Genomic DNA, 19,825 nt, shown 5'->3' on the forward strand with positions numbered 1-19,825 from the left:
AGTACTTCTATCTGCCATTATGCTGTAAGCTCATGAGGACTGTGATAGTGTTTATTTTATACAATGGTATTTACACAGAATCTAAAAGAGGAAGCACTCAAATATTCATTGAATGAATAATAAAATGTATAAAGGAATCACACACACACAGCGTATTACAACAAAGGTACCTTTCTTTGGTGTTTTGTCAGTTTCTGAAGCATCGACTTTTTTCCCTAGCCTCTGTGCAAGGCTACGCTTTAATGGAGGATCACTGTCACCACCTACAAACAGGGGGAACTTAGTTTCAGAGTTCAAGTCAACCTTCAACAAGGTTAAGAAATACAAGCAAAACCAGACAACATAATAGCAGGGGACCCCCCAAAACCCAGAATTATCTTCTGGAGAGTAGGCCCTTACTAGTACAGGCTTCCCCTGCTAGTGGGTGTTCTAGGAACCTACTTGTATCAGTGTGGCAGCAGGTGTTGTTGTGAGGGGCTGCATTTAGCCTAAGTGAATTTTTTGGAAGACTCTTTGCTCATTTCATAATGGGTGATTTATGAGCATGCCTGCCCACACAGTGCTGAATGTTCGGCACTTTTTGACCAAAAAATGGCATGACCACCATGCCCCACCTTCCTTATTCACCCAGGCTCATCCTGAGAGACTTTTCCTGTTTTCCTAGATTAAAAAAGTCATCAAAGGGAAATGTTTTATCCACATGGAAGAGGTAAAACGAACAGTACTAAAAGGCATCAAAATCACTGAGTTCAAAAACTGTTCTTGAGCAGTGAGAAAAATGTCTCAATAGGTGTATTGCATCAAATGGAGAATACTCTGAAGGTTACTGGAGTTTAAACATGTAAGAATACATAAATTCCATTTGGGGGGATCCTCCTAGTAGAATATTTCTATAAGCTTTCTATATTTATATAGTGTGTTTATTCACTAGCTTCTTTAGAACTCACTGTTCCAAAAAGAAGAGGTAAAATAAGAGACAAAAAATTAGAAGGCACAAATTAAAACTTACCAAATAACTGACTTAAATTACGAATGAAAGATTATGAATCCTTCATTAACGTTAAGGTTAAAATTCCAAATTAGGAACATGGAAAAAAAACTTCACATACAAAAAAAACTCTTAGCTGGCCATTTGCTGAATTCTATGTAAACTTGTGGTTTAATGCATCACAAATTATTAGAAAGATGGCAAAAAGCCCACAAAATTTAGAATTTTTCTGTGACACAAAGACTCCAAAGGCCACAGAGCCCCTCTTCAATTCCAGACGAGAAATCTAAGGTTATAAAAGCTTCTGTATCTTAACCAAGGCACCAATTAGTGATGGAATGAAGATCTGAACAAAGTTTCCTAACTCCTGCTTTATTATATTACATTGTTCAATACAAGTTGTTTAGACATCACAAGTTAATTGGTTTTTTTTATTGCTTGACTGAAGGTATAATAATCGTTGTAGGGTCCCATTAAAAACTTGACTCTAATTTAAAATTTAATTTATAATTATGAAACCAAAATTCGCAAAGTTTATATATATGCTGATATTAAAATATCTTATTTCTGTATTTTTTACCTAAAATTTCTTGAGGAACGAGAATGGTATCTAAGAAAACCCAAAACAGACAGGATTTCATATTTGCAAGTATATTTTAAGAGTATGAATGATCCTCTGAAGTCAAAAAAGACTTTCAAAATAATTTTTTAAAATTTATTTATGTATTTTTGAGAAAGGGGAAGGGAGAAGAAGAGGGAAACATCGATGCTTATCGCACTCCACCTGGCCCACAACCCAGGCATGTGCCCTGACTAGGAAACAAACCAGCAACTTTTCAGTTTGCAGGCCAGCATTCAATCCACTGAGCCGCACCAGCCAGGGCTTTTCCTTTTCTTTTTTAAAGTAAATGGTTATCTTTTGCTAGGTTATTTTTCTTTTTTTCTCTTTTATTGATTCCAGAGAAAGGAGAAAGAAGGGAGGAGAAACACTGATGTGAGAAACATCAATCAGTTGCTTCTTGCATACTCCCAGAACCTGTAATACAGGCATGCGCCCTGTCTAGGAATCGAACCCGTGACTTTTTGGTTTGTGGGATGAGCCACACCCACCAGGGTTCAAAAATAATTCTTTAGACAGACACACTAGAGTAGGTACACAACAATTATGTAATACAGTAAATACTCCCGGTAAATATAAATTAGCATTAATAACTTCAGAGACTGAATTTATATTAACTGGATACCTTTTTCCCTCCAAAAGCTCAAATTTCATTTTGTCCATAGAAAGAGATATTCTTTATTGTTTTTTAAACCTAGTACCTTCTAAAAAGTTGGCCATAATCAATTTGTAATACTATATATATATTTGTATGACTTCAATAAAAGGTGTAACGCACACATGAAAAACATGAAAAACTTTTAAATGTGCTTTCAGCCAAAACTTCATACAGGTGGACCGCAAATCAATATGACAAGGCACTTACAGAAAAGCACTTATATGAGGAAAATAATATGAAGGTATCATATTAATGAACAAACAAACAGAAAACAAAAGATACACACAAAATGTACCTCACCTACTGAAATTTTTCTTTTCCCTAGTCTCTCCGTGAGACTCAATCTTACCAAGGGTTGTTCTCCTGAAATGACAAAACAAGAATTTCTCTACCATTAGACAATTTTTCTGTATTCAGTAACTACTAGTGGGTACAAAGTATGTGCTGATACTAATATAAGTTACCTAGTCTACTGAAAATCAGATCTATCTTAATAAAGACTATCACATTTAAAAACTGTATTAAATAATTTAAGTAGCCAAATGCACAGCCCAAAGAGAAATATTAGTACAGTCTTAATTATTAATAGTAACCAAGTATACAAAGAGAAGTTGTTTCCTAACCATATAAACTCATTGACTATAAACTCAACCATACTTCTGCTTGTGCACTTCCTTTTTTAATTTTAAAAAAGAAAAATCATACCCTATTGCTAGTTAACTCTCCTATAACCTTCTTTGTTCACTCCAGAAATGAGCTCTTCTGATTGTTGTTTGAATGGCACAAACATTTAAATGTATCTGCATATTAGAATTACTTGTGTTATATTCCCTACTAGATTTAAAACTATTAAGGAAAATGTTTCTATAACTTAAATAATATAATTATTTACCCATGAGAAGTCAATAAATTTATTGAGTGGATACAAATAAACAGTAAACATAAAAATTAAATATGCATAAATGTCAGAACTGCATCAACCTTTTTAATGACAACCTATTAAAAAGCAGAGTCAAATGTACTAACTTTTCTTTTCATCCTTCAATCCAATGAACATACTGAACTCTTGCTGCAATTTCATCAAAGGTAAAATACACACAGGAATTTTGCTCTCCCAGCTATAATTTATAAGATGTAGCCTGACAGACAACTCTACAGCCTGCCTATACCTCACCTTGTTTGTTGGACAGAGTTACTGTCCTCACCACGGTCCGCACATTCTCTTTTTCAGGACCTGGAATGGTCTGAGGTTGGAGTAAAAGACTGGAAGTTCCTGAAGAACCTTCTGAATAAAACAGGTCAAAAAAGAGCAAATAATTTATGGAAAATAAAGCTATCACAAGTCAAGAAATTTGATTTGTGACCAGGTAAGTCCAATATAAACCACTGGACGACTACAACCAATCAGTCTCTCTCTTTCTGTTTGCCTATAGTGATACGGGGTGGTGGGAAAAGGGGAGAGACTCCCTACTTCTTATCTTCCTTGGGCTCAATATGTGAATAAAACATAAAATTGTTTTGAGTAACTTAGGCACTCAACCTGCTTTTATTTACCAACAAGGCTAACATTATTCTAAAGTTTACCTCAGAAGCACACCAGCTATCAGGTGTGCCAATTCAATCTTTTTAATCTGTACTCAATTACATGCAAAACATAACTCCAATGTTCTGATAGAAAAAGCTTTATCAAGAGGGTATTTAGAACCAACCATTTGTTCTAAATGTTATTACTTTCATACTATACTTTTTAGGGTTGGAAATATATGAATCAACCAGGCTGAGGCAAGCTCCAGAAGAAAGTCCTGGCAGCTCTTGAGATGAATTCATCTACTACAAAATAAAGTATTTCCTTTTTAAATATACTTTATTTCTCAAGATAAATGAGTTCTTCTGAGTTCTTTTTACCATTTTATTTATTGATTTTAGAAAGAGAGAGGAAGGGAGACCGAGAAACATAGCTTGTTGTTCCACTTATTTACACATTCATTGGTTGTTTCTTGTATATGCCCTGACTAGGGAAGGAACCTGCAACCGTGCCATACTAGACAAGGCTCTAACAAACCAAGCTAGCCGGCCAAGGCTCTCCTGGGTTTCTTAACTGCAGTGCTTAGCTGTGAATAGTCAGAGACCGAAACAGTTACAATGAAATCATGATCTAAGTAAGTCTTTTACTTCAAACCAGGAAGAGTAGGTAAACTCATTTTGGCTGTTGCCAAGGGTCCTTATTATTGGAAGGGTCCTAATTATTCTTCTCTAGCAACGTTCAATGATCTGGTCAAAACTGATGACTTACCACCTTGCTTCTTGGATTTTTCCTTCATTTTCTTTGACTTAATTTCCTCAAGAGTTTTTATTCCAAAATTCAAACATTCACCTGAAAAATGCAAAGAGAAATCACATGAGGAACTAAGCACCTTTTTTCACCTCTGCATTTTATTTGTATATAGCAGGTGTCTAGATATTTTCTAAATAAATACGAGAAAGTATTACATATGTAACGGGCAGAGAAAGGGGAAGTGGTGGTGATCATCAACTAAATTTCAAAGGTATTTAAAACAGTTTGGACACATTCAATAGTGCTGTTAAAATTTTTGAGTGGGAGCCAGCATCAATACAGACACTTCTTACCTTGTTTTAAATTGACCCCAGGTTTCCGGGCAGATGCCACTCGTAATCCATTATGGACTTCAGCAGCTGGTTGCAGGGTAGGTGTTTTGGTTTCATCACCTTCCTCAGAGAACTGATCTATAATAACATTTAAGGCAAATGTACAATTAAAAACAGGCCTAGAGTTTTAATCCTCATTCTAATTCACAAAGTGCCCCCGAATATTTCTTTGCCTTGAAGAACTAAAACTTACCATCATCATCCTCATCATCATCTGCAGCATTGATTACGACTGGTGGATGTGTAGGGCTAGGAACATTTTCTGAACTTTCTACTTTCATTACACTTCGCATCTGAGGAGAGGGATTAGACTGGACAGACAATTTGTTCTGCTGAACTGTGAGCTGGCAAGCCTTCACTTCCTCCTCTAGTGACTCAGGCACAGTGGGCAACATAGCTAGAAATACAAAGTTAGTCATAAATTAAAAACAAAAGGTATACTCCCAATTCAACAAAAATCCTTGACCACCTATCATAAGCTGGTGCATTTTCCTTATAAGCACTTATGTTTTTTTACTTAACTCCCCCATTTTCCCCAATTAGGTTCTCAACTTCCAAGGAGAGAAAATGTGGTTTTTTAGTTATTGCTTTACTGTATATAAACACAAAGTGGGCACTCAAAACCTATAATAAATAGAAGGCTAGATGCATAGTGACTGTAAATAATAAACATGTAATTTTAATGTTATAATCACAGGCTTTTTCCTCAGCAATAAGTAGCTTTTAAGAGATAGCAGGTAACATTTTTGAGCCAAACCAGAAGGGAGTGAATCTACTTTTCCCCCTCTCATAAAGGTGAAAACATGTAGCCATCAAATTTTAATCACATAGCTGACATGGCTTTTAAATGGCTAATCATTCCACTAGCAAAATACTTTAAAAGGAACTTTGGAAATACATACTAGCTTTTGGTAGAGCATAAGTTTTATTTTAGATTAGTCTACATCAGGGTTAGCAAACTTTGTCTGTAAAAAGCTGGATAGCAAACATTACAGGCTTTGTAGATCTGTCTCAAGTACTCAACTTTGCAAAAGGAGCACAAAATTTGGCCACAGAAAATACAAAAATGCATGGGCATGGTTCCTTTCCAATAAAATTTTATTTTATAAACAGCTGGAGGAACATGATTTGCCAAACCCTGGCCCAGAGAATCAAGTTTCTTTCAAAAACCTCTATGGATCTGATAAGAAAATGGGAATGAAGTAAGCTACAGTAATCTAAACACTTGAGGCAACATGGCTTTTGGCAACAGTTCTGATTATGACCCTGCCACTTACTGGTTTGTAACTGTACAAATCACTTAACCTTAATAAAGTTCAGTTCATATGTAAAGTGTAAAGAGTACCATTTCTCACAACAGTAAAAGTATATAAAGTACTTTGTACAGTGTGCATATGTGTTCCATTACATAGTAACTATTCTTTTAAAATTAAAAACATCTCACTTTTGCTTGGAGGTAGAAAAAGGCCATCAACATAACGTCCTCTGTTGTGATGGAAAGCGCAGTTTAGTTTTTGACATCCCATTGGTTGATTTTCCCAGTAACAAGGAATCTCACTGCGTTTTTTCTGTAAGAAGGAAAAATGTATTGTTTTCAAATAAAAAATGAAGTGTGACCTGTATTAATTCGGTCATTTGTTTTCTTGAAAGAGTTCACATACAGTATTAAAAAGTCTGAACACTTCGAGGTGATTTTGAGCAGGAGGAAGAGGGGTTGCTGAAAGCCACAAACTCCATAGAGGATGACCAAGAGATAAAGGAAGTAGAGAAGAGTGGTTTTTTGTTTTTTTTTTTTTTTAAATATTCTTCCCTCCTTGCTCTCATCCTGGAACTCTGATCTGCACCCGGAAATCTACACTTAATTCTGAGATGCAGGATACTCTATTAGTTAAGATTATAGAATCTAAGCCAAAAAGGTTTGAACCTTTATTATGCTACTTATTGGACATGTAATGTTGGACAATGTTTTGTCTCTAAGTCTCACTTTCCTCAGCTATAAAATGGGAATAACCGTGGCTATCTTTTGATTTCTTGGATTAAGTGGAACATTAAATGTACACAAAGAACTTAGCACACAGAAAGGACTAAAGTACAGTTATTATTTGAAGCTGAACATTCAAGGCTTGGAGAAAATTTTTCCCATTGTGACTTCTCAAAGCAAGGCACAGGCAACACACTGAGGATGGTCTTTTTCCTTCTCAAGCTACCTCACTCTTCTGAAGGGGAATGAGAAAAAAAGAATACCTGCATATTTAGAATAAACTGATAGATCATGGCGACCTATGTCCAACAGAAATATGTACATGAGTTCTAGTATATAAATTAGATGTGTATAAAGATGTTCAAAGCAATACTATTTGTAATTACTCCAAAGTGGAACCAACCTAAATGTACATCAACACTAGAATGGAAAAATATATTGTAGTATCTTCATGTAATAGTGTACTATCCCAGATTTTGCTACACTTAACAAGTGCAGAGTAAAAGAAGCCAGCACAAGAGAGCACAGACTGTATGTTGCCATTTGTGCAAAGATCAAAATGAGCAAAATTTCTTTATGGAAAAAGGGCATAGTCATCAAGATGGCAATTAGTTTGGCTGGTACAGCTAACAACAACAAAGGGGGAAGAGACAGTGTTGGAAATGTTCTACTTCTCAATCTAGGTACAAGTAAGTATATCATTCCCTTTGTGGAAATTCTTCAAGCATATTTCTATATCTACTTACAAATAGTTCAATAAAGGAAAAAAGGACCTGATAAGCATTTCTGAAAATTAACTAACCTCTGATTAATAACTTGCATTATGATGGATCTCTCATCATAACAAGCAACCTAAGGTTTAAAATTCAAGAAAAGAATAGCAGCATTACTTCCGAAATTTTTAAATATGGAGGAAAGAAACAGACACACAACAGCCATTACAAAAAGGCCTTAAATGTATAAAAAAGGGCAAAGATCAAAGTCTACTACTCTGAGAGACCAGTAATTTGATAACACTGTGTTAGTAGGAATGTAAAAGAATCATGCAGTCCCATATACTTCTAACTGAAATGTAAAGTACTGGGTTAGCCGAAAAGTCTGTATGTCTTTTTTCTGTAAAATAAGACACATTTCTCATCTTCACCAATAACTTTATTTAGACAGTTTGAGTGTATAGGCTATATCCCGCATGGTTAACATTGTTCTCAATTAATGTGTCAATTTGATCACTATCAACCTCAACTGGTTTACCCAACCATGGAGTGCCGTCCTGTGAGAAATCTCCAGTATGAAACTTCGCAAACCACTCTGACACATTCAATCCACCACACCACAAACTCTCTGTACGCTGCATAAACTTTTTTTTCCATTTTGGTTACATTTTTACATTTCTTGAAATAATAAAGCGTAATATGCCAAAAATGTTGCTTATTTTCTGTCCTTTTCAATATTAAAATAGCTACACAAAAATTCACCAATTTTACTTTAAAAAAAAAAGTACACTGATATTCACAGCTGTCACAATACAATCTGACAAAACTGTTTCAAATAAAGTTAAAGACAGGTAAGCGCTACTAGAGTCATTTTCCAGGAAAAAAACAAATCAAATTGTAAAAAAAGTAAGTATCTTTACCTTTGAATAAAACTTACTAGTTTCCTGACACACCCAAAAGGTAGGTATAATAGCTATCATTTTTTAAAAGATAGGAATAACAGTAATTTCTCAATTCCTCCTTCCTCAACGTAGAACCTAATGCCAATCTTCCTTGTTCCTAAGTCTGTGTTTAAGTTTTTACTCCTTTCTGGGAAAAAAAAATTCAAATTACTATGACTTCTTTTCATTTTATTTATTATTTTTAAAGATTTTATTTATTTTTAGAAAGAGGGGAAGGGAGAAAGAAAGGGAAAGAAACATCAATGTGTGGTTGCCTCTTACGCACCCTACACCAAGGGACATGGCCCGCAACCCAAGCATGTGTCCTGACTAGTAATCAAACTGGTGAAGCCTTGGTTCACAGGCCAGCGCTCAGTCCTCTGAGCCACACCAGCCAGGACTGGGTGACTTTTTCAGTGTCCTCCATATACAAGAGTCAATAATCTAACCTGTTTAATATATCTGACCTGTTTAATACACTTACTGGATTTTGCTTCTAAATGAAAAGTAATACACAAAGAATAAAGATGGCTTGGAAAAACAAAAATAAATGCCTGTAATGCTATTACCCCAAAAGAATCACTTAGTTTGGTATAGAATTTTTTTACTTAAAAAATGTAAATGTAAATGATGTATGTTTTAAAAAGGTATTTCATACAATTTTGTACATTTTTCATTCAGCAATACATCCTCCATAGTAACAATCTCCAACATAACTATTTCTTTAAATTTTAAATAGGTAATACAGCACATAAGCCAAAGGCATAAGTTTCTGGTCACAATATTTTTACCAACTGATCAACATACAATCTCTTGTTTTAGGTGTGTTTGTGTCTGAAGACAACTTACTTAATACACAATATACCATTTATTCATTAATATTGAATGAACTGAAGGCCAACAGCACTGTAACTCATACTTGAATGATACTTTATTACATGTATTTTCTTTCCTGTGCATAGAAACATTGCACAGGACTACAGCACTACCCTTGGGGGCCATTTCAAACAGGAAAATCACCAATAAAAAAAAGCACAAAAAATGCCTTCCCAAAAAGGCATTGAAATAGGCCACAAAAAGGACACCTGTGTACACTATGAGCACTGAAACAAAAGGCAGAGAATTGCCTTGTTTGATCCCAGTTGGAAGCGTGTACATTAGGTGACTTAGGAGACTCAAATTTTTCAGTGATCTGCACATGTCTGTGAATAACCATGAAAGCAAGTATTGATTTGGGACTTAAAATAAATTTTAGCAAGTACATAAATTTACAAACATGGAGCTGAGAAATAACAAAAATTGACTTCATAAAAAGGAGTGTGCAGTAAAAGGCTCCTTACTGCTCCTGGAGTCCCAATTTTGTCACTGGGTCATGAATACATGTTCTTTGACTACAGTATTTTGGCATGTATAATGCGCTACTATGTATAACACACACCCACATCTTGGTGCTGCTCATGTATAATGCATATCCTTTATACTACCTCTATATAATATGCACCCTTATTTTTCTCCCTCAAAATTCTGGGCAAAAATGTGTGCGTTATACACAGAAGAATACGATAATCCCTTTACCTTCTTTTAGCCAGTCCCCATCTATACACACCCCTCTTATAGCTGTCAGTCTGTTTCTTGTTTCTAATTCTATTTTTGCTTGTTAGTTTATTTTGTTCATTAGATTCTACCTGTAAGTGAGATCATATGGTATGTCTTTTACCCATTGGCTTATTTCACTTAGCATAATAGTTTCCAGTTCCATCCAATGCCACCAAAAGTAAGAATTCCTCCTTTTTTACTGCCATGTAGCATCCCATTGTGTAGATGTATCACAGTTTTTTTTAATCCACCCATCTACTGATGTGCACTAGGCCGTTTCCAAATCTTGCCTACTATAAATAGCGCTGTTATGAACATAGGAGTGCATATACTCATTTGAATTGGTTTTTCAGGATCTTAGGATATATTCTCAGAAGTGGAATTGCTGGCCCTTGCTACTGTACTGATTATATACCATGACCCTTCCATATCAATTTAAGTAATTTTCCTTTTAAAACTTTTTATGAACAAGCCCTGGCTGGTGTAGCTCAGTGGACTGGGTGCAGGCTGTTAACCAAGAAGTTGCAAGTTCGATTCCCAGTCAGGGCACATGCGTGGGTTGCGGGCCAGGTCCCCACTGGGGAACACATGAGAGGCAACCACACATTGACGTTTCTTTCCCTCTCTCTCTCTAAAAAACAAACAAACAAACAAAAAACAGCTGCCCAGCATACCACTGGATCACTGGATGTGGTAAAATTTATTTTAAATGAAGGGTCCTGGCTAGTGTAGGTCAGTGGATTGAGCACGGGCTGCAAACCAAGAGGTCACCAGTTCAATTCCTAGTCAGGGCACACGCCTGGGTTGCGGGCCAGGTCTCCAATGGGGGCCACATGAAAGGCAACCACACATTTGATGTTTCTTTCCTTCTCTTTCTCACTCCCTTCCTTCTCACTAAAAATAAAATCTTAAAAAAAAATGAAGGTTTCATTATTTCATGCATTTTCCTATTACAAACTATGCTACAAAGAGTCATTCTGCTTCTATCTCACTTTGCATACAGAAGGCACAGGTATAAAATAATACCTTTGTAAGATGCAACTAAGTAAGCCTCTGTGCAGAAAAGAGCTGATAGAGCAGCCTTAAAACTGCTATCATTACACAACTGGCTTGCAAGATTGGCCCTTGGCTGGCATGTGGAAACTTGGCACTCAGAATGTGCCTAGATTTGTACAAATACAAACAGGCTTATGCTGGACACCTGTTATCCCTCTGGGAGTCTGGAGCTTGGTATGTGTCAGGAAGAAAGTGCCTATGCAACCCACACTAATAAAAACTTCAGGTCTCTCATGGGCTTCCCTGCATAGAAACATCACAACATACTGATGCATTTTCATGGCTGGGGGAAGTGTCTGCTCTGTGTGACCTCGCATAAGAGGAAGAGATAATAAACCAAATATGGATTCCTCCAGACTCTGCCTGTCCTTTTCTCTTATGATCAGACAGTGTATCCTTACCATATCACTGTAATAAATCTTAGCCAGGAAAACAACTCTATATGCTGATACCCATGAGTTCTTCTAGAGAATCTCTAAATATAGATCTTCGAGACCCTGACACAAGCCCTGGCCAGGTAGCCCAGTTGGTTAGAGACCCAACACACTTTTCCAAGGAGTTGTGCCAATTTATACTTTGCCAGCAATGTTAAAACATGACTTTTCAAAAGTTACAGAGTATATATATATACCTTTCTGTGAATTTTAGTGAATTCTCTGCTATTTAGAAGACAAAAAGCAGAGAGGACAGTTAAGAGACTATAAATCTGGAACCAGAGTAGCTATATGAGCCCAGGCACACAAGCTGTGTATTTAGTCTCTTTCTTCCTACCCCACCCTCTTCCACAATTCAGTCCAAAGTCATCAGGTGAGGCTGAGAGAGGTAGGCATTCATGCTGGGAAAGGGAAGGATCTACTTGACAAGGTGGGACTGGCACAGTGTGTCAGACCCTGAGGAGTTAGTATGACATTCTTCCATAGGAGGATGGCCTGGCAGAGCGTTGGAGTCTGAGCAGGGTGAGCAAGGTGAGCAAGATTTCTGTGCAGAAGGAATCCTAATGTAGATTGAGGAGGGTATACTCATGGATGGTCTGCCCAGAATGAGCATCCAAGACCAAGTAGGATGAGAAGGGCTGGATCTTCCTGAGTGGGAACCTGGTACAGAGTCAGAGATTGAACAAGGTGAGAAGAATGAGCGCCTCACATGGGAGGGCTGCCCAACACAGAGTATCAGAACCCAAAGGTGTGAAAATGGCATCCATAGGGGGCAGAGGGCTCCTGAGTAGGATGTTGAGGTCCAAGCAGGATGAGGAAGGAGTCCTCACAGTGACATGGGGCAAGGCCTGGTACAGGGTGATAGCACCAAAACAAGGTGAGAAAGATGTCCCTGTAGAAAAGCAGCCTCATGTGTGATGTCAGAACCTGAAAGGAAGGAAGAGGCTGGGATATAACACTGATTTACATAACTAGGCAACTGATTGAATAAGTAACATTAAGGACAATGGAAACCAAGTGTCTCACTTAGACAGGAAAGTTACAAGTATAAAAAAGATGGTGCCTGTAGTGTTGGTGAATTGGAGGCATCTATGTGAACTCACAACTTTTTTTTTTAATCCTCACCTGAGGACATTTCTTCATTGCTTTTAGAAAGAGGAGAAGAGAGAGAGAGAAACATCAATGTGAGAAACATCGATCAGTTGCCTCCTATACAACCCCACACTAGAGATTGAAACCACAACCTAGGTATCTGCACCAATTGGGGATTGAACCTGCGACCCTTCAGTTACAGAATGACACTCCAACCAACTAAGCCACACCAGCCAGAGATGAACTCACGATTTTCAATACGTAAGTATACAGTAATAAATAATGATTTACAAATTCCTTCTTCTGTCCATTGTAGGCCTGGAAACAGTAACACTCAAAGAGCAGCTCAAATTTGATTTCTATATTCTATTTTTCACTAAAAGTAACCAGAGCTTCTTACAGATATGGCTGATTCCAAGGCTAGGGAAGGAAAAGTACAGGGTGAGCAAGGTGAGCAAGACTCCTGTGCAGGACTCATGCACTTCTGTGCAGGTTGAGGAGGGTATACTATACTCAGACAGTCTGCCCAGAATGAGCATCCAAGACCAAGCAGGATGAGAAGAGCTGGATTAGATGTAGTACCAAACTGCCTTCCAGAAAAACAATACCAATTCATACTCCATAACATGTAGATATTAAGTGAGCATTGTAATAATGACAGAAATTTCACTGGATCATTCCTAGAAATTTAACTCACAAGTAATATAAAATGTCATTTTCCCCTTATATTTTTAAATGGCCCATCAATGCACTAGACTACCTGTTATAATACAAATTCAAAACTTACATCAATCTCCATGTGCCTGAACCTGCACACTTGTCGAAAACAGCGCCCTTCTTGCCATAATGTGCAAACAGTTTCATTTCCTAGTGCAGCTTCACAGTGACGGAATGGACAGCTGTCACCCTGTAAACAAAGAGTAATACAAAAAAGAGCTGTGATACTGAAATAGATCCCAAGGAAAATGTTCATTATAATAGTTTCCTGGCACCAATTAGACAAAGGAGTAAGGAGAGAAAGGCAAGACAGAAGACAACTGAGACAAAATAACAATAAAAATCAGAGGTCAACAAAGTTATAATTTTCTACAACCTATTTCCTGTCACTACCCTTCATCTTATCTGACAACATGAATGGCACAAGCTGAAAGATGACACAAGTTGAAAAAGACAAGTGGGAGTACTAGACACTCTTTAAAAATACATTTTATAGTTCACCATTTTAGACATCCCAACTTGTGTGATTAGCTTTTAATGAAGTATCAGAAAAGGAAGTAAACAGATAAGGATTTAAGCATAATTCTATGTTTCACTATATACTTTACAAACAGTATCTGAAACAAAATGCTACTTTTGTGCAAACTAGTATGTAAGATTAGGGTTTTGGTCAAAACTGTTCATTTTAAACATAGTACCAAGGTGATTTAAGGAAAGTTTTTGTAACGACATGGATATTTACAGATTTAGTCATAAAGGAACAACAGAAAACAGATTAATCGAAATGGACTACATTGCGATGAAGCAGAAAACCAGGAAGTTTTGGCCAAAAAAAAAAAGCAAAGCTACAAAAGCATATTTAGAAGATGATTTTAGAATTTAGAAGATGGTTTTAGTATTCAAGAGGAAATCTGTAGTCAAATTCAATGCATGGCAGTTTCTAGAAGTGCAATACAATATACCCATTCATTTAATACAAGGCAAATAAAATCAAAAGCCAAAATGCTCCTAATTCCAAAGGCACCCTGAAGAGATTAATTATACATAAGAGACCTTTTCGCTTTTGTAGAACATGAAGGACATAAAATGAAGAAACAGTATGATGAAGAATGAATTCACCTAGGAATGATATCCTTTACTAAAAAACTGACAGCATTGAACAACAATTAAATAAAACTGACAGCAAATAACAAAGTGTTCAGAAAAACAAACATAAAAACAACTTAGTATACTGAAAATACCTTATCCAGTTTTATTAGGGAAATCAAAGAAAGAACTGATTTTAGAGATTGCAATCCTTACTTTGGTACATGTAGAATAGAAAAAAAAATAGCAGTCTTCTCCTTGATTAGGCATGCTGGATAGATCCTGAGATCAGAAGTGGCTTCTTGAAAACAAGCCACTGCTTCCTCAAGGTGAGGACCAGCTTCAAGTCCTCTTGAAATGGATTTAATCTTCCAAATGACAACTGAATAACAGAAATTGCCTTTAAAATGTAATCCTAAAATAAGAAAACAGTGAATTAAAGTATTTCAGGTAAATTCTTCCAACTCCCTTCTAATCACCAAACTAATGAAATCATTATTAAAACCAAATTTTATTAGTATTACTATGTTTTTGCCTATACAGACCCTTGTAAACACAGACTCATATTTTACTCTTCTGTGATGATGTACATTCTCACCTATAATGTACACTTTCTGTTAAAGATAGCCATGACCTTCTCTCTTTTGTATTCTCTATGGTGCTTGTTACACATTGTTTCAACATAAGCACTGCTAACTCACAAATGATCTACATTTTATATTAGTGGGACTCAGATTACTTTATATAATATACTTGCTAAATCCACATTTCTTTCTTTTTTATTTTTTTCTTAATGCTCACCTGAGGACATATCCATTGATTCCACAGATCAAGGGAGAACAAGAGAGTGAAACACTGACGTCAGAGAAACATCTATGGGTTGCCTCCCGAACACACCCTGACTGGGGTCCAAAGCCGCAACCTAGGCAAGTTCCCTGACCAGGAATTGAACCTGAAACCATTAGGTTTACAGAATGATGCTCCAACCAACTGAGCTACACTGGCCAGAGGTAAATCTACATACTAAAATGTTTTTGAGTAACAAAAGTTTCATTATTTTTCACAAGCATTTTTATTTTAAAAGTATGTAATTTTATGTAGGTTAGGAAAAAGTTTCTCTATAGAATACCTGCAGAACTAGCTTAAGATGGCCAAAGAGTTGCACACCAATTACAAATGAGCAAAAGAAGCCCTTGAGGTTCTTTCCAGAAAACACAGTTGATCCTCGAACACAGGTTTAAACTGCACAGGTCCACTTATATGTAGGTATTTTCAACTGGCCCATGCAGAGTTCAAACCCATGTTGTTCAAGGGTCAACTCCAAGGTTGGGAATCCATCTGTGCAGAAGGCTGATTGTAGTTATATGCTAATTTTTCACTACAAAGGCAATTTCAATGGAGAAAGAATAGTCCTTTCAATAAATAGTACTGGGACAACTGGACACTTACAAGGAAAAAATGAATCTAGACACAGACCTTACACCTGTCACAAAAATTAAAATATATCACACACCCACTATAAAATGCAAAAACTATAACACTCTTAGAAGATAAATAGGAGAAAATCCAGGTGACCTCAGGTTTGGCAATAACTTTTTAGATACAACATCATATGCACAACCCATGAAAGAAAACACACTGATAAGCTGACTTCATAAAAATAAAAAACTTCTGCTCTGCAAAAGCACTGTTAAGAGACTGAAAAGGCAAGACTGGAAGAAAATCTTCGCAAAAACACATAATTGATAAAGAATGGACATCCAAAATATACAAAGAACACTTAAAACTCAACAAGAAAAACAAAACAATTAACAAATGGGCAAAACCTCTAAATAGACACCTCACCAAGGAAGACCTACAGATGGAAATAAGCATATGGAGAGATAATCAACATCTATGTCATTAGGGAATCCAAAATTCCTTCTGGAATAGCTAAAATCCAAAACAATGACACTAGCAAATGCTGGTGAAGATGCGAAACAACAGGAAAAAACCTGAAAAAACATAACACTAAACAGTAGTTATTCCTAGGGTGGTAGGATAATAGGTGGCCTATTTATTATGTTGTTTTATGTTCACAACATTAAATTTTCTACTATAATGTAACACGGCCACAATAAAAAAAAATTTAGTCTGCTCTAACTGGCCTGATAATCAATGATCCACTACAGAATGCCACAAGGGTTGGACCTGAAATAGTGCCTCACTAATGCATCAGCAAGATTCCCCTGCCCCAAACCCCAGGAAATGCATTCTACAGTATCAGGTGGAGAAAAGGTAATTTAAAAAAACTGCTTGAAGCCAAATTGCTTCAAGTGGCATTAAGTCTCTAGGGATATTCAAATAATTACAATGACACACACAAAAAGGAAAAGTATTAATTAGATGAAAATGAAAAAATTTTACCACAGAAATATTAAGAAAAAAGAAGCTTATAGGTCAATTTCATCCCTGAATTGACCTCATTTCACACATGAAATGGTGGTTTCAGGAACCACTCCCCCAGATACTAATCAAACAACAAAATAGTTCTTATGAAATGGCAACAAAGTGAGTTTTTCAATTTGGGTTCTATAAAACTCCCTCAGAGGGAGGCAGGGGGCATGGAGAGATTCAATCTTTAGTATATGGCACCCCCTTACTAATGTTTCAACAAACAGTTCCTTCATATACTGTATTTTGCCATGTATAATGTGCACTCATGTTTTCCTGCACATTATACACAGGATTGTCATGCCCATTATTATGGTCTGTAATCATTACAACAATGTCCAATGCACATCCTCAAAAATCTAGGCGAAAAAATGCACATTAAACATGGCAAAATACAGTTTTTTAAACAATGAGCTTCTGTAACTTCAGTAGAAGGAAAAAATATACTTGCTATTCAAGAAAATGACAAAAACAAAATCTAGAGATTAAAAATTGACAGTAGTTACAACTACCTCAAATAAAAACCCCAAACTAAGAAAGATGCATACTGATATATTTCTTCAGTTTTAAAAGGGAAAAAAGAAGTATTCTGGATGCCAAGAAAAACCTGACTACTTTTTAACAAAAAGTAGCTGTTTAAAAGTAGGAAGCCAAGATGACTAAATTATCCTCTCCCACCCCACTAATGAATAATGTAGGAAAAAAGAAAAGAAATTATTTTAAAATCTTCTTGCTGTCAGCAAGTTTTGAAGAACATCACTTAATACAAATGAACATATGGCTACAAACAACAAAGAGTAAAAACAAGAAAAAGCTTGAAAATAAGAAAACTAAAATTTAGCCTCTTCTTCCAAAAATAGATTTGGAAATCCCCTCAAATCTAAAAGAATATCTCTTTTCAAGTCTAGAAGGATAAACATTGATGAAAAATACAGTATATGAATTATAAAATACCAACTGCAGGATATCTCCCAGAATGCAAAAAGATATCAATCAATATAAGACAAAAGGTATGTAACATGAAAATAATTCCAGAAGACTTCATTTCTTACCAAATTCTGTAAGAAATGGTAGAGATAATAACAATACAAGAAAATTCTCCTAAACTTGAAACTTTTCAAAAACTTATCATTGTGAGGTGAGAGGAGAGGGTGGTGGGTGGAGGTAGAAGAGAATATAAGGGGGATAAATGGTCATGGAAAAAATACAATAATAAGCTATTAAAAAAGGGGGAACTCATCAAATGCCATGCAGAAATTTTCTTTCAAGAAATCTCTAGAGACTTCCGCCAAGATGGAGGCATAGGTGGATATGCCGTGCCTTCTCACACAACCAAGTTTAGAGACAACTAAATATTAGCAACCGAAAACACAGCCAGAACACGGAAAACTGAACTTTTCGGAAGTCCGTTAACAACAAATTCTTCAGCCTGACCGGTAAGGGGCGAAACCAGCGGCTGGTGAAGCGGGATTGCACAGGAGGTCTTGGTCGGCCGGACTCAGGCGCGGAATCCAGACACGCGGAATCCAGGCGCAGGGTTGGACCTAGTGAGCGACTGAGCGAGCCACCAGGCGAGCGACTGCGGGGGAGACGACGGGGGAGCAGTGCTGCGTGTTGACTGTGGTCTCGCATTTGTGCGAGGGCGGACAGGAGAGGGAGTGGGCGGTTGGACCGGGGCCGGCGGGTCCCCGAGGCAAGCGGCAGTGGAGGGCAACGCCATTTCCCCGCTCTGACCCCACCTCCTGACCCCACCTCCACATACAGTGTCATAACCCAGCGACTCTGAGTGGCCCGGCCCAGGTGAACCACCTATGACGCTAATCCTCACCCAGCTGTGAGAAACAGCAGAGAGGGGTCGCCATTTCACCGCTCTGACCACGCCCCCACATACAGCGTCACAACCCAGCGACCTGGGAGTCCAAGGCACCACTTCTCACACTTAAAGGGCCAGAACAGACCAAAAATGGCGCAAGATCTCAAAGCTCCAGAGCCCACAGATCTAAGCAATGAAGAAATAGCAAAACTCTCAGACGCACAGTTTAAAACACTGGTCATCAGGATCCTCACAGAACTGGTTGATTATAGCCACAAATTAGACAAATATATGAAGGTGAAACTAACTGAAATAAATGGAATTGCACAGGACACCAATAGCAATGAAAAGGAAACTGGGACTCAAATCAATGGAGTGGACCAGAAGAAAGCAAATAATGGCCAAACAGAAAACAGTCAAGAAGCAAGAATTCAAAGAAATGAGGAGAGCCTTAGGAACCTCCAGGACACCTTTAAACGCTCCAACATCCAAATTATAGGGGTACCAGAAGGGGGAAAGGCACAGCCACAAGTGGAAAACTTATTTGAACAAATAATAAAGGAGAATTTCCCCAATCTGGCAAAGGCAATAGACTTCCAGGAAATCCAGGAAGCTCAGAGAGTCCCAAAGAAGTTGGACCCAAGAAGGAACACAGCAAGGCACATCATAATTACATTAGCCAAAATTAAAATGAAGGAGAGAATCCTAGAAGCAGCAAGAGCTAAGGGAACAGTCACTTACAAAGGAGTCCCCATCAGACTGTCAGCGGATTTCTCAGAAGAGACCTTACAGGCAAGAAGGGGCTGGAAAGAGGTATTCGAAGTCATGAAATCCAAAGACCTACAACCAAGATTGCTCTATCCAGCAAAACTTTCATTTAGAATGGAAGGACAGATAAGGTGCTTCTCAGATAAGATCAAATTCAAGGAGTTCATCATCACCAAGCCCTTATTATATGAAATGTTAAAGGGACTTATCTAAGAAAAAGAAGTTAAAGAAACATGAACAGAGAAAGGACAACAAACTCACAG

The 19,825-nt window shown here is 37.1% G+C and overlaps 1 protein-coding gene across 1 annotated transcript in view; it reads right to left on the reverse strand.

Moving 5' to 3' along the window:
- Positions 1 to 14,853, reverse strand: part of ZC3H11A (zinc finger CCCH-type containing 11A) — a 28,291-nt gene extending 13,438 nt beyond the window's left edge. The window contains exons 1-9 of the mRNA XM_037153206.2: positions 14,765 to 14,853; positions 13,533 to 13,652; positions 6,377 to 6,500; positions 5,126 to 5,329; positions 4,894 to 5,010; positions 4,559 to 4,639; positions 3,440 to 3,550; positions 2,566 to 2,628; positions 171 to 263 (exon numbers count right to left, since the gene is read on the reverse strand). Of these exons, the coding sequence (XP_037009101.1) occupies positions 171 to 263; positions 2,566 to 2,628; positions 3,440 to 3,550; positions 4,559 to 4,639; positions 4,894 to 5,010; positions 5,126 to 5,329; positions 6,377 to 6,500; positions 13,533 to 13,652; positions 14,765 to 14,818 (967 nt within the window). The 5' untranslated portion in view covers positions 14,819 to 14,853. The remainder of the gene's footprint in view (positions 1 to 170; positions 264 to 2,565; positions 2,629 to 3,439; positions 3,551 to 4,558; positions 4,640 to 4,893; positions 5,011 to 5,125; positions 5,330 to 6,376; positions 6,501 to 13,532; positions 13,653 to 14,764) is intronic.
- Positions 14,854 to 19,825: the final 4,972 nt, after the last annotated feature.

This window comes from Artibeus jamaicensis, unplaced genomic scaffold (genome assembly GCF_021234435.1).
Source record: "Artibeus jamaicensis isolate MK-2021 breed Jamaican fruit bat unplaced genomic scaffold, CSHL_Jam_final contig_475, whole genome shotgun sequence".
Classification (NCBI taxonomy): Eukaryota; Metazoa; Chordata; class Mammalia; order Chiroptera; family Phyllostomidae; genus Artibeus; species Artibeus jamaicensis.